The sequence below is a fragment of the Dromaius novaehollandiae genome, chromosome 3 (genome assembly GCF_036370855.1).
Source record: "Dromaius novaehollandiae isolate bDroNov1 chromosome 3, bDroNov1.hap1, whole genome shotgun sequence".
Classification (NCBI taxonomy): Eukaryota; Metazoa; Chordata; class Aves; order Casuariiformes; family Dromaiidae; genus Dromaius; species Dromaius novaehollandiae.
Genome location: NC_088100.1, coordinates 48,982,717 through 48,995,872, shown reverse-complemented (window position 1 = coordinate 48,995,872; position 13,156 = coordinate 48,982,717). Strand labels below are relative to the sequence as shown.

At 37.2% G+C, this 13,156-nt stretch overlaps 1 protein-coding gene across 4 annotated transcripts in view; it reads left to right on the top strand.

Moving 5' to 3' along the window:
* The window catches only part of BVES (blood vessel epicardial substance), a 32,597-nt gene that overhangs the window by 10,302 nt on the left and 9,139 nt on the right, over positions 1-13,156 (top strand). For all 4 annotated transcript variants that reach the window (XR_010388313.1, XM_026119932.2, XM_026119931.2 and 1 more), the window contains exons 4-6: positions 7,433-7,620; positions 8,594-8,702; positions 10,711-10,878. Coding sequence is in view for 3 of the 4 variants with exons in the window: in XM_026119932.2 (XP_025975717.1) it covers positions 7,433-7,620; positions 8,594-8,702; positions 10,711-10,878 (465 nt within the window). In the remaining variant the exon portion in view is untranslated. The remainder of the gene's footprint in view (positions 1-7,432; positions 7,621-8,593; positions 8,703-10,710; positions 10,879-13,156) is intronic.

Below are 13,156 nucleotides of genomic sequence, written 5' to 3'. Positions count from 1 at the left end.
TAGTGTGATGAAACTGAACTGCGTTCCTGCTACTCAGCTGTTGCCGTGCTGTCCAAACCATCACACAAAATAACAATTTCAATAGTGCAGAACCAGTGAAGCCAGATTAGACATATTTATGTCTGGAGGTAGATTTTGCATGCAGATATTCTGGTCTTTTAATATGAGGTAAACTCATGTTGGTGTCTTCACTGAGGGAAAAGAATGCAAGTTAGCACGTTCTGTTTCCCTTCAACCCACCCACTGATTTAGCTGTTTAGTATTTTCTTGAGGCCTCTAGTCCTTTGTCAAGTGTGACAGAAAATGGCCAACAAAGTCAGAGGTTAGGAGTGCACAGCTAACGTAAACTAATTTCTCAAAAAACAAGCCTTGAAACTAATCTGTATTTTTAAAAGTGAGCTGTGCCATGTGTTTCTGTGGTTCTCGAGTTCATACCCATCCAATGCTTTCCATAATGCTAAATGATAGATTACTGGAGAATAGAAGAGCATCTTGGGAGGAAGACACACTGATGTGGTTAGGTTTAAAAAAAAAACAAAAACAAACCCTTACAATGTGTAAAACAATACTAAATAAAGCAGAAAAAACTCTTGTCTTCTGTGATTACAGCTGTCAACATAGTTCATGGTATGCATAGGTTGGATTTTTTTTTGTGCATTGTAGTATATAGTCTTCATGTAGAAGTGCCAGATTTTTTTGCAAAATTATCTAGTAAAATTGTTGGCAGAATTATTTGTAAGCATTAGGCTGCTACAGTGATAGTCATGGATGAAGTACTCCATGGGTAAGGTTAAATGAAGGAATGACTAAAGACACGAAATGTAGCTTAAACTGTTAGTACCCAAAGCTGGTAGAAAATTACCTACACATAAGAAAGGAAGGACTGGAAGTCCTTCTTTTAACTTTGCTCTCTGTTTCTGTACACCTTCCTCACTAAGATGTTGAATGTCAGCAGAATCAGAGTGGTCAGCCCTCCAGGACCTTGTGTGCCACAGAAATGTAGTATAAAACCACAGCTGTTCTTAGACAGAACAAACTAGAGTTTTATGTGGAGGACATTAGAGGGATTGTGGGCAAATAGACTTTTGTCGACCTCTTCTAAAATGCTGTGCAAATTAAGGGTTTCAACCCTTGGGCAGAGCAAGTTGTCAATGGAAGAAGAATAAAAGGAAATGAATGAAAGTAAGAGATGGTAGGAAAGCTGAAATCTGTACTTGCACAGCTTAAAAACAACTACAGAACAAACAGATAGTTCATAGGTACTTGTAGGCTTAGGCAGCTACAACATATTAAGAAAAAAAGGCTGGAGGTTAAATTGCATCCGTCTACAACAGATTGATGAATTGAGTAGATCTACTTGTATATCTTCAAACAAAGGAAGGGCTCTACCTACAACAGTGTTCCTCTAATGTGGAGCACAGACTCATCCAAAGGTTACCAACTGCAAGTGCTATATGACCTTTACAACTTAAAGCTTAGCCAAGAATTAGCTCTAACAGGCTAGCCATGTGGTGGTGGTTCTTAGTATGCTAAGGTCGAAATAACTTCCATGTTTTTCTTTCCATTAGGTTTAAGAAATTACGTTGTTTATAAATCTTGCATGGAAATTTTACACTATTTTAGTTGATTAGGTGTAATACATATATTTTCAGTAATTATTTTAAAAATCACCAATTTTTAAAATCCCCCCCCCCCCCAAGCACTAGTTCATTTGCAGTTTTAGTTTTCAGTTCATGTCTAGGAGTCAACAATGAGATGATGCAGATCAAGTGCGCTTCCCCCTGCCACCGATTTTTTTTCTTTTTCAGGAAGACCTAAAAGGGAACTTAGTGTATGATAAGTCTTAATTTTCTTCCTTTAGAAGTCTTATTCATGGAACATAATTTCAGCAGAACTTCTAAGAATGACTCATAGTTGAGGTATGTAACAGCTAGTTCAGAAACACTGTGGTATGGAATAACCATTTGGTTTTAGGTAAGTTGTGCATAATGAGAAGCTTAGTATCTGTTTCTTGTCAGGGTCTATGCAAATGACTCTTGTATCCTGGCAAGAATATGGCTTTGTTTAGTTTGCACCCAACTTGATCCATGGAGTGGGAACTGTTTGGGGAGCCACTTTCCTGATTCTCTGACTCTTAAACCAGAGAACAAGGCTTGGGGCAGGGGAGGGCCTGCAGTTGTGCCTGCAGTATAGACAGTGAGCTTGTGCTGCAGCTCCTGACACTTGAGATGTGCTGCAGGTGGCTCAGCCATAGGCTGGGCTGTTTGACTTTGTGCTGGAACATAGAAGGAGCACTCAAAGGCTAGATACCTACTGGGAGGCAGACTAATGTCTAGCATTCACTTGGGTCAGGTGCCTGCCACGTTTTAGGGTCATGCTTGATCATGTCCTAACTTGGATACAACATCATCAGAGGACTTGCCCGACCAAGATCTTGTGATCGGCTTGAATCCACCAATGTTAGTCTTTGTGGTGGTGTGTCCCCCCAGCCCCCTCTGATTTCTTTCTTCTCTTTACCCTCTTATCTGTCTAGATCCTTGCATGACTCCCTTCTCTGTATCAGATCATAGCCTAGAGTTCATGCTTTACTTAAGGTAATGTGCATATGAAGTTGCACTAAACCTAAAACTACTCATTTCACCTCTGTCCCTATGTGACCTTCAGGACTGTATCTTTCTGTCCAGGGCAGAATGTAGCATTGTTCCATAGGGAAGGATAAGGAAAATTTCTGAAACTAAAATAAAGCATTGGAAAGGTGTAATGAAAGTTCTGTTTTGGACAGGGAGAGTTCTTATAGTTGTGTTAATGCATAAGAGATAATAAGTAGTTGAAGTGAGCTATATTTAAAATAGTTTGATGCATGTAAGTGCTAACTCTACACATTCCACCATGATCAAAATACGGTCTACACATCATGAACAAAAGAAGTGACATGACTGACAGATTTTAAGTTTACTCTTTCTTGTTTGGACATGCAAAACCTTCCTAGCACATATGTCATAGATAGACTTTTAACACTTGCCTTTGTAGGTACCCGCACTCCTCTTTCAAAATACATAGTGGTGAAGCTTACAGTACTTAGTTCAGAAAAATGCCCACAGTTCCATACTCCAGGTCTTGAACGGAAGTAGGGAGCTTGCAGGAACAGTCTTCCATATGAACATTTCCTAGACTTTCTCCTTCTGATGTGATTGGAATTACTACCCAAAGAGCCTTCTTAGAACGTGTCAGTTCTGTTGACTGTAAAAACAGATGAGTATATGTTGATGTTCTTTGTGCTGTTGTATAGAGAATCTTCTGAACCACCAGCATAGATGCAGATGTGCAAGAAAAAGAAATATTAAAATGCAGGAAGACTATCAAAGACATTTAACTGGGAAATGCTCTACATAATCATTGACTGTTTTCCTATGTATTCTCAGTTACATTGTGGTACTTGTACTGAAGCTCAGGACATGAGAGCTCCTGGAAATTAAAATCCCCTGAGAGGAAGCATATAATAGTCAAGTCTAACAATTATGAGCTCTTTCAAAGAGTGCAAAGGATTATTTGTGGTCTCTGCTTCTGAGACAATAGCTTCACCTTATGAAGTAGGAATGTGGAATTGGAGTCATCTTGTCTCACTTCATCCGTCTCCAAATTTAACCTATTTGTCCTGGCTAATTCTATAGCCAGTAACAACAGGTACCTCCAAATCATGATTCAAGCCAGCTACCTAACACCTGTCTTAAGATGTGATAGTGCCTTTCCAATGGCTAGAGAATAAGCTTTACATAACTGTTATACACTAGTGACCTAACTTTAGATAGTCGTAGTTAGGTAAGATGCATTTCATCTCTGCTTTCTAGCAGGAGAAAAAAATTCAAATCCCTTTATGCTAATCTAAATATAGCACAATGGAGAATTGGGTTCTTTGATCTGGTTTTCAGAAGACTTGTATTTCTACCGCTGTAGGTTTGGTCGGAGGGAGCTGCAGGTGCCCTGCTTCTCTGAAAACTGGTCTCTAAATATCTAGTGATACCCAGAATTCATAAATCATGTGAATTTAAACAATAGGGAAAAATTAAATGGAAACAGGGAAATGTTCCAAAAGATATATGACTCTCCTTGTTATAGTCTCTCTATTATAGACTTGAAGTGTGATGCCTGGTGGTCGCATGTGTCTTTTTAGCTGTCTTACACATTGTGTTTATTATGAACTTGAAGACTTTTTTTTAAGGATGTTTTTCTAGAGAAAACTAGAGAATGCAGAAGAGAAATTCTTAAGAAATAATTTTGAATGAGATTTTCTGTCAGCAACCATTGCCCATCTCAAAATCAATTTTATTTAGTCATCCTCACAAATTAGATTTTTAAGGAGAGAAAAGAATGGAAGAATGATTACAAGTTAGTCATACTACAGAATGAATAATTGATGTTTTCAGTTGTTAAATATTTATTTTATTAAATGGAGCATGCAAAATAGTAGTGAGTTTCTCTTCTGACCAGAAAATTATTTCTGTGGTTTTTGTTCCTTGGAGCTTTACAGATTTGGCTTTTTTAGTCTGAATGGAAGCTAAAAGATCCTAATCAGTGTCTCTGCTGAGCTCTGACTCGAAATTTTGGCAAAATCCCCAAATCTTTCAACCATTGCTAAACAAAACATTACACCTACCCATATGGCTCATTTGGAATATGACCCACAAGCATGACTGCAGTAGTCAACTGAGCTTGTCAAGAGTGAATAGTCTGTTTTGAGGGAGACCATTTAAAGTATAGATGCAGATCTATATTACGGTGTCCAACCTGATCACTCTTTAAGAAAGTGGTTATGCCTGCTTTCTGTCTTAAGTGTTATACGTTTGAGAAATATCGTGAAATCTAAGTCATGTGCTGGTTAAGGGATTGTGTTAGCATACGAGGACCAAATCCTGTTCTAATGTCTGTATTTGTTGTTTTGGAGTTACGAAGTCTTGGGAGCTACTTATATGTTAATCTGAGAATAGAATTAATCTCTCTCTGAGTTGCAGGGGTCATGTATAGGAAGAAGTACAAATTAAATTGTTAAGGCTGTTACAAAGGAGGGGCTTCCTGGAGAAGCTATGCACAGAACAGATTGTTTTCTAAGTTCACGTTTATATGGAACATACTCTGAAATCAAAAAATTTAGGGCAATCCCCAGCACAATATAATATTCTTTGCCAATTTAAATTTAACCTAGTTTTGCCCACATAGAAGTCCTCTGAGGTGTTAAAGACTGGGGCATAAGGAACACACGGAAATTCAAAACCCCCTTTTCATATAAATGTAGTCACTGGTGAAAGATGTAATTAGTAATTGTTATCATGTGAAACCAGTGTAACTTGAGGTCAAATGACTTTACTGTTAATCTTTCCTGAAGATCTGCATTCAAGCCATCCTCCTCTTAGTCCTGACACTTTTCTGGGGCAGAGCTGATGTTATAGGAGGTAGAGGGGTACATCTAATGAACGGAATATTGACAAGTAATGAAACAAAAAGATCCATTTAAATGTTTTGAGAAGGCTTGACATTTAATTGAAACTTTTATATGGACAGATCAAAAAATCAAACAAACTCAGTATCGTAATAGAGTTGGGCAGGGTAAATGCACTTAGAAACTGTACACAAAACTAGCGTTAAGTTCAGCTGTAGGTAAGGAAAAGAAACTTCTCAGGAGCTCTTTCACAATAGCTTTTCTTGTGAAAAGCCTGTAAAAAAAAAAAAAAAAAACCTAAAAAACCCACTCTTATTAAGCCCTTAGAAATAGGCATTGGTGTCTGTTTCACTTGCAGTCTGTGTAAAAAGTCTCAATGGCTTATAAACTTGCTTTCAGTTTTCATGGTTTGAGGCTGTCTGCGTAAAAAAGTGAAGACTACATTTTGGGATATTGTTTTGTTGAACTTTATGAAACATAAGGCTGCAATGCTGAGAAGTCATGAAATGATAATGTCACGGTCATGTGCTACCTTATCTTTTCCTATTTAGGAATTCAGTAACTAACTGTGTACAACTGTTGTGGGGTTAACCCACCATCTCTACCTGATTGTCAATTCCAAAGTGATTCCCTTGGGAGTTCAGTGGCCCGTACGTGGGCTGGATTGCATCCAATGAATGAGACTGTAGGTAAAATTTTTAACAAGTATGGCTCCATAAATCTAGAAAATTTCTCCTTCAGCTCAGTTTGTTCTAGATTTAAATACATCTGAATTGTTACGAAAAAATACTAGTTGATTTTTCCAAGAACTTTTGTTATGCCTCATTTTCTGTTTCACACGCACACAAAGCTCCACTAAGAGCAGCTCAGGGTGGATTTTTGATGGAGAATACATATCTCTCATAGGCTCTAGAAAATACTTTTTTCCTGAAATAATCCCTTAGGGAAGGAATAGTATGTGCTTAACAGATTGAGGCCCTCATGGGCCTCAGGCAGCCTGAGGACTCCCATGGTCTTTCTGGAACTTCCCCTCTGTCAGCCACAAGGTGCCCAGCAGTTTTTTGGGCTACTTTCTGTTGCCTGTGTCCAGCTGAAAAATGACTCCTGTGCCTGCTTCTTCTCTCCTCCCCTATTTTCAACATTGAAATACAAAAAAATCTAGAAAACTGTAAACTGGGAATGTTCTAATGTGTTGAAGTGGTGACTCCTTTCCCCTTCTTTCTGCCTTTTTTTCTTTGTTGCTTTTCTGTGTTTTCAGTTCTATATATATTTTATTTTTTCATTATCTGATGCTCCTTTTTCTGACTTGTTTTCCTCCCAGCAAATATGCAGGCTTCTGTTCAAGCTGCCTCTGCTTTAGGGGAGGCCAGGACACTGTCTCATTCCCTGCTGCTTTCATTCAGGAAAGACTTCCAGGCTTGGGATTTCAGCCAGCTTCCTCTCCCTCATTGCTGCTGCCTGCGTTTGGGTGGGCTCCTAGATGTGAGATGTTCAGCTGGCACTGATTTCTTCCTCCCTCATCACATGCAGTTTCAGTATGATGGTATTGTTTTTCAGGACTCATAGTCTTGCTTTTCTGCTGCAAGTAAGCCAAGAATGTAAGGGAAGAAAGATGCTCCCAGGAGAGTCTGAGAGATAGTCAGAATGAGACATGGATATGGTGTGAAAAATGCAAGCAGCCTCATTTTTTCTGTGTTATTCTGGCCCAAGTTCTATTTGCTGTTACATCAACAGAAGTCTCAAAAGACTCCTTGTAACTGATTTAACATGCCACTTGCATGGAATAGCATCTTAACGTGCCAAGGGTTCTATCCTAATTTTAGCGAAGGTTTTGGTCCCTTTCTCATAGACAGTGTTTGTGGATAGATGTCACACATTTACGAGTTCTTTCCTTTTTTAAACTTAAACAAAGACACCAACTATAACACCCATGCGGTCTTGCTTTTTTATTAACTAATCCATCTGTGTTTATTGATGTCTTTTGTTATTGCATTCTAGATCAAGATAGAGAAGGAGCTTAGCAGTCTCTACAAGAGAATGTTTGAACCACTGCATGTGCCTCCAGAGCTGTTCCAAAGATTAACTGGACAATTCTGCAATATTCAGACTTTAAAGACAGGTCAAGCTTATGCTGCAGAGGATAAAACATCAGTTGATGATAGACTAAGCATCCTGCTGAAGGGGAAGTAGGTTCTGTAAAGTTTGAGAACAGCTTATGTATTGGGTGATGGCTGAGTACATTAGAAAGCTGGAGGTTTTTTTAGCTTTCTGAATGTTACTAATGGTAGTGTGTTATGGACTACCCATATGGGCTGTTATGTTAAAAGGTCTATAGCCTTTAGTGACACTGTTTTCAAATGAGAGTGATGGATCTTACTGGGAACATATTACGCCTCCACTTGTGTGTGCAGCCACATTGATATTAATGAGGATTATATGTGTGTAACACCAAAGGCAGTGTCTTCCAGAACAAGCAAGAAACTTGTTTGAAGTCTTACCTAAGTCATCTCAGTGCATACCTGGATTTTAAGGTTAAAAAACACTACATGAAGAAAAAAGGATTATGCTCCAGCAGAGCTTATAACAAGAGGCCTCTTGAAACTGACTTGTTGCAAGTAATAGATGCAAACAGAAAGATGCAAGTGCCTTGTCCAGGGGCTGGCAAAACACAGATAGGAAAGAGCCTCATTCATAAATCCCTGTGGCCAGACCATAATCGTGAAGCTCTTGCTAAGTTCTGGCCAATATTTTAACCAGTTTCTGTGGGTGACAACAGTGCCATCAGGTTTCATACTTTTTCCTTGACTCTGAAGTCATTAGCTGCTCATTTCTGTGAAGCTGATTTTCTAAAGGAAGCCTGATTTTTTTTTTTTCTGGCAGTATGGCATTACCCTTCAGACCCTTTTCATTTTGAAAAGCAGTGTTTTGAGAATACACACAACATCAGGCAACTAAAATTGGCTGGTAGCCTGTTCTATTTAGAATCAGTGGAGGTTTAGACAGAAGATAGGTTAGCTCTTTGGGTGAAATTCCAGGAGATGTACATATTTTAGCCTGTTGCCTTCTGCATTACCATTGTCAATAACCATATTCAAATTTAAATTAAGTTATTCAACCTCCATGATTTTAAAATGTTGATTCACACATTTTTATTTCCAGAATGAAGGTCTCTTATCGAGGGCATTTTCTGCATAATATTTACCCCTGTGCCTTTATAGATTCTCCTGAATTTCGATCAACTCAGATGAATCGGGGTGAGAAATTCCAGGTACACTTTGGTTTAAATGTCACTGGATATGAACTAATGAGCTATTAAAAAAACAGCTTAGCACCCATAATATAAGTTTGATCAACAGCAAACTATTTGGCTTGTATAATTTTGCTTTCTAGTACTGATGTTTAATGATGGCCCATATCAAGAATAACTTAAAATGAAATGCTGCGAAGCAATACTGTGGTGGTGTTCAGTGACCAGGTGTTCTGTTCTCTCTTTCTTTTTACTCTTCAGAAATTTATTTTTTGTTAAAATATTATTCAGGGCAAATAATTTAAAAGGTAGCTTTTATTGGAAAAAGAGATGATGTGAGTGGTCCCTTCACTAGTTTAAAAACAACAAAAAAGGAAAGTTTTTTCTGCACTTAGTTATAGTAATCTTTGATGTTACTAAAATGAAAGATTTTAAAAATTCAAGCGCTAGTAGCTTGAAAGTGATGTTTATTTAAACATATTAATGCTTCTGTCATTTTGAAAGTTGTTAAAGCAACATTAACTGAAAGACATCATGCTATTTTGAATAAAAACATTCCTATGGGGAACAATATTGAGTAGTGGTGTAATTATACCAGTACATTAATGGATATATTATACAATAGCTTGCAGTAAAAAGTGCTATTAGAGTAGGTTTTCTCCACATAATACTGAAATCAGTATGTTACTGCTCCCTACTTGATATTAACTGCATACAGGTAGTAATTACTAGCCTGTGGCTTGACTGGATATATCCACGCGGGTATCATAACAGAAGAGGGAGGGAGGAAGAGTAATGTAGAATCTAAAATCAGTGATTGATGTAATATGTTCCAGTCAAGTACTAGGCTTAATGCCAAAGAGAGAGAGTTGTCATTCGTTTCACAGCAGTGAGAAATCCTGTAGAATTGCAGTTCTCTTCATACTATTTCTTTTGTAAATGGCTAGATAGGAATCAGTTCCACCAAAAGGAAAAAGTTTAGGCTTCAGGCTGTGCCTACCTTAAATATTGTTGTAATCTACCACCATATACATCCTTCACTTCCGAGTTTTGCTTGCTTTTTGTGATTTCAGCGCACTGCAATTTAAATATTATCAGCATTGCCGTTGAAGTAGGACATAAATTAAATCTTAAGGGCTCCATCTGCTGGCAATACTGATGAATTCTTCCTAAGCTTGTATGCTCATATTACAGTGAAATTAAAATCCATGTTTGTGTGACAGTTTTCCATTAGTTCTTAGGTTTATTACATTTTTATTTTTTAGGAGGTAAAATTAACTTGTAATAATAGAGGGCAGCTTATTTCTTCATAGATGGTTTACTTTTGTAAAATGTACCACTGCACTAACACTGAACTACAATGGTTTTTGTATGCTGCTGCCCTCTACTGGCATAGAATGACAAGTCTGGCTATGTATTTATAGGTGTTAAAACCTTCCAAGAGAAGATGTAAGCTTCTCTGTAACTATCAGTAGCGGAATTGTCAATAATGATCAGATTGTTCCTTAGCTCAAGTGCTAGAAGCTTCTACTTGTGAGATCACAAGCTCTGGCAACAAAGTGGTCAGAGAAAGATGAAACAATTTTTTCAAAATCTCTAAAAACTCTTTCACAGCTATCTTTGGATTATACCAGTTGTTGCTGTTTGGTTACAATGACATGGACTAAAACCTAGTAACATGTAGGCCTTTTGGGATGTGAATAGTGTCATCAGTGCAGGACTGACTTTGTATATAAATATCCTCTATCATAAATGTCTACAGTTGTGAACACTATGAGAGACTTTCCATAATTATCTCCCTCCAAATCTTCTGAAAAATGAACTGGCCATACGTATCAGAGTCTTTAAAAATACAGTGATAACAAATATGTGAGTAGTTTTAAACTTGTAAATACCATTTTCTAAGGGATACCCAAAAGTAATTTATAGCTTTAAGAGTTATTTTAAATGTAGGTACAAATAAAATAGAATAAAATCACTTATTTTAAAGCAAGAGAGAAGTGCTAATTCTGAGTATGTGTTTTCTCAGGTCACCATTATTGCAGATGATAACTGCAAGTTCCTGTGCTGGTCCAGGGAAAGGCTGACTTTTTTTCTGGAATCTGAGCCATTTCTTTATGAGATCTTTAGATATCTCATTGGCAAAGATATTACAAATAAACTCTACTCATTGAATGATCCAACTTTAAATGACAAGGTAAGCAGTTGAAATTTTGTTTGGGAATTTTCTTGCTTCACACAAATGTATTGTTACCTCAACTTTAAATTGTCTCAAAGCATCTTGTTTTTAACCTATTGCTACCAGTTACTGAATTCATACTCATTCTTTTTTAGTGACAAAGTATGAGTCAGCGAAACACTTTGTCAGCAGCAATATTGCTTAATGTTAGCATGGTAATGTGCAAGAAAGAGGAATAACTGAGAGTCAGACCTAAGTGGCTAGTGCAAATATTTCTAACCAAGTAGCAGGCATGATGACTAGTTGCTAATATGATATTTCTTTTCCTGGATATCCTTCCTTATTAACAAGCAGGTGCCTTTGTACAAAGAAGCATATTTTTTTGGAAAAAATCACTTGCTGAGGTCAAACAACTGGGTGATGCTGATTGCCAAGGAGAATAATTCCAACATATATTTGAGAGTTACAAATATCAAAGAAAAGGGAATGTTAGGCTATGATGTAGTCAGTGGAGGGAGGCATGAAATCTATATAAAATACCTTTAATAAGTGGTCCAAATATAACTCATGCTTCTTTGCATGCAGAGGGACTGTGTTTCAGGTGTCACAGGAAGTGGTCTGGACATAGTCATGGATATATTGATTATCTTGTTTTACTTTCGTTTTGTCTCCTTTCGTAGTTAAATGGCTTCTCATGATTTGGAAGGTAACTCAGCTTATGCTAGTGCATTCTTCTATTATTTATGTAGTGGCTGTAGGGTTTTTGTATGATTTATTTGAAGAACTTCCACCATAATCTATGAAAAGCTTGGAATATTTATAATACAACCTCTCCATGTTCTGTGCTTTTAGATTTAACTCGCCCAGACTCAAAGCAAAAATCCATCTCATCAGGTTGCCCATAAACTTCTCACAAAAAGGTTAAATAGCCACTTCTGTAATCAAAGTTGTGAATGTACTGGGAAACGATCCAAAAAGAATGACTGCCACTGGTATTGTACAACAGACTTCAACAGGCTTGACTTGAAATGTACTTACAGCTAATTAAACATCATATTTTTTCTCAATTTTGTACTGTCTACTGAAAGAAAGAAGAAAACTGTTGGAGAAACAATTCTAACAGCAATAAAGCACTGCTTATTTTGCCTCCTGGTCAGTGCAATAGAGGGTTACACTGTCTTGGAATCAAATGCTCAAAACTATTTCAGCTCACTGTTTTCACTGATCATCTGAGTCTTGATGCAGTAATGTAGGCGTGATCTAGCAGGAATGTACCATCTATAAAGTAATCTTATAAAGTGTGTGGTTAAAATTTTTTTTTTAAGGAGGGCAAAAATTATAGGGGACAAAGATTGGAATGCATCTGAACAGTCAGTAAGTCCTTTCTTGAGTATGGCCTCTGCAAGGAACATGTAGCAATATGCTTCCTTTGTGTGCTGAGAATTGCATTCAGACTACATCTCCTGGGAGACTCCTGTTTTCCACTAACCATGTGCTTTTTTTTTTTCTTTTCTTTTGCGCATGGAAAGATGATGGCATTAGGGTATTGTGCCTATTGTACAAAATCATCTGCAACAGATTTGTGCTGCTGTCTTCTGGCACTGTAGAACTTAAGCATTGGTATAAATAATTCTTGAAGAAATAATGTCACATGATGTCACATTGTAATTTTGTAAGTCATTGCTTTCAAGTGAAAGGTCCTTATACATTTGAAATATTTTTTAAAAAACCCAGGGAGATGATTAGACTTTAATGGAGGTCAGCTGCCAACATCTGGCTGAATGAAATGATATATTGTATTAAAACATGGATTTATTAAAACATTGCAGTTTCACCTCATAGGGAATTCAAGCCATCCTTCAAAAAGTCTTAAACATGGATGCAACATGAAAACATTTATTGCCAGAGAAATCTCCTCTTGTTCTATGTCTCTTATTTTACTTTTTCCTCTTTATCTTTTTTTTTCTCCTTATACTTTTTCTAGCCTTGGTCATTTTTATCAGTACTATTTTTGATACATTTCAGTGCTTGGATCTCCCCCTCTTGGAAGATACTTTGGAAACCATTTTCAAAACTCATGTGTGAATTCTGTGTACAGCTTTAGTCACAGCCTTCTGCTGACACCATACAAATTGATCCGATTTTGAAGCATATCATAACACTTACTCTCCAAAATTCAAATTTCTTTTAGATGCCGTTGGTGCATGCTATCTTTGAATCACTAGTCACTTTTAGAAGACTTGGCATGAAGGTTTTTTGTAGTGTAGGTTTTTTCCCTCCATCTTTTCTTTCTTTT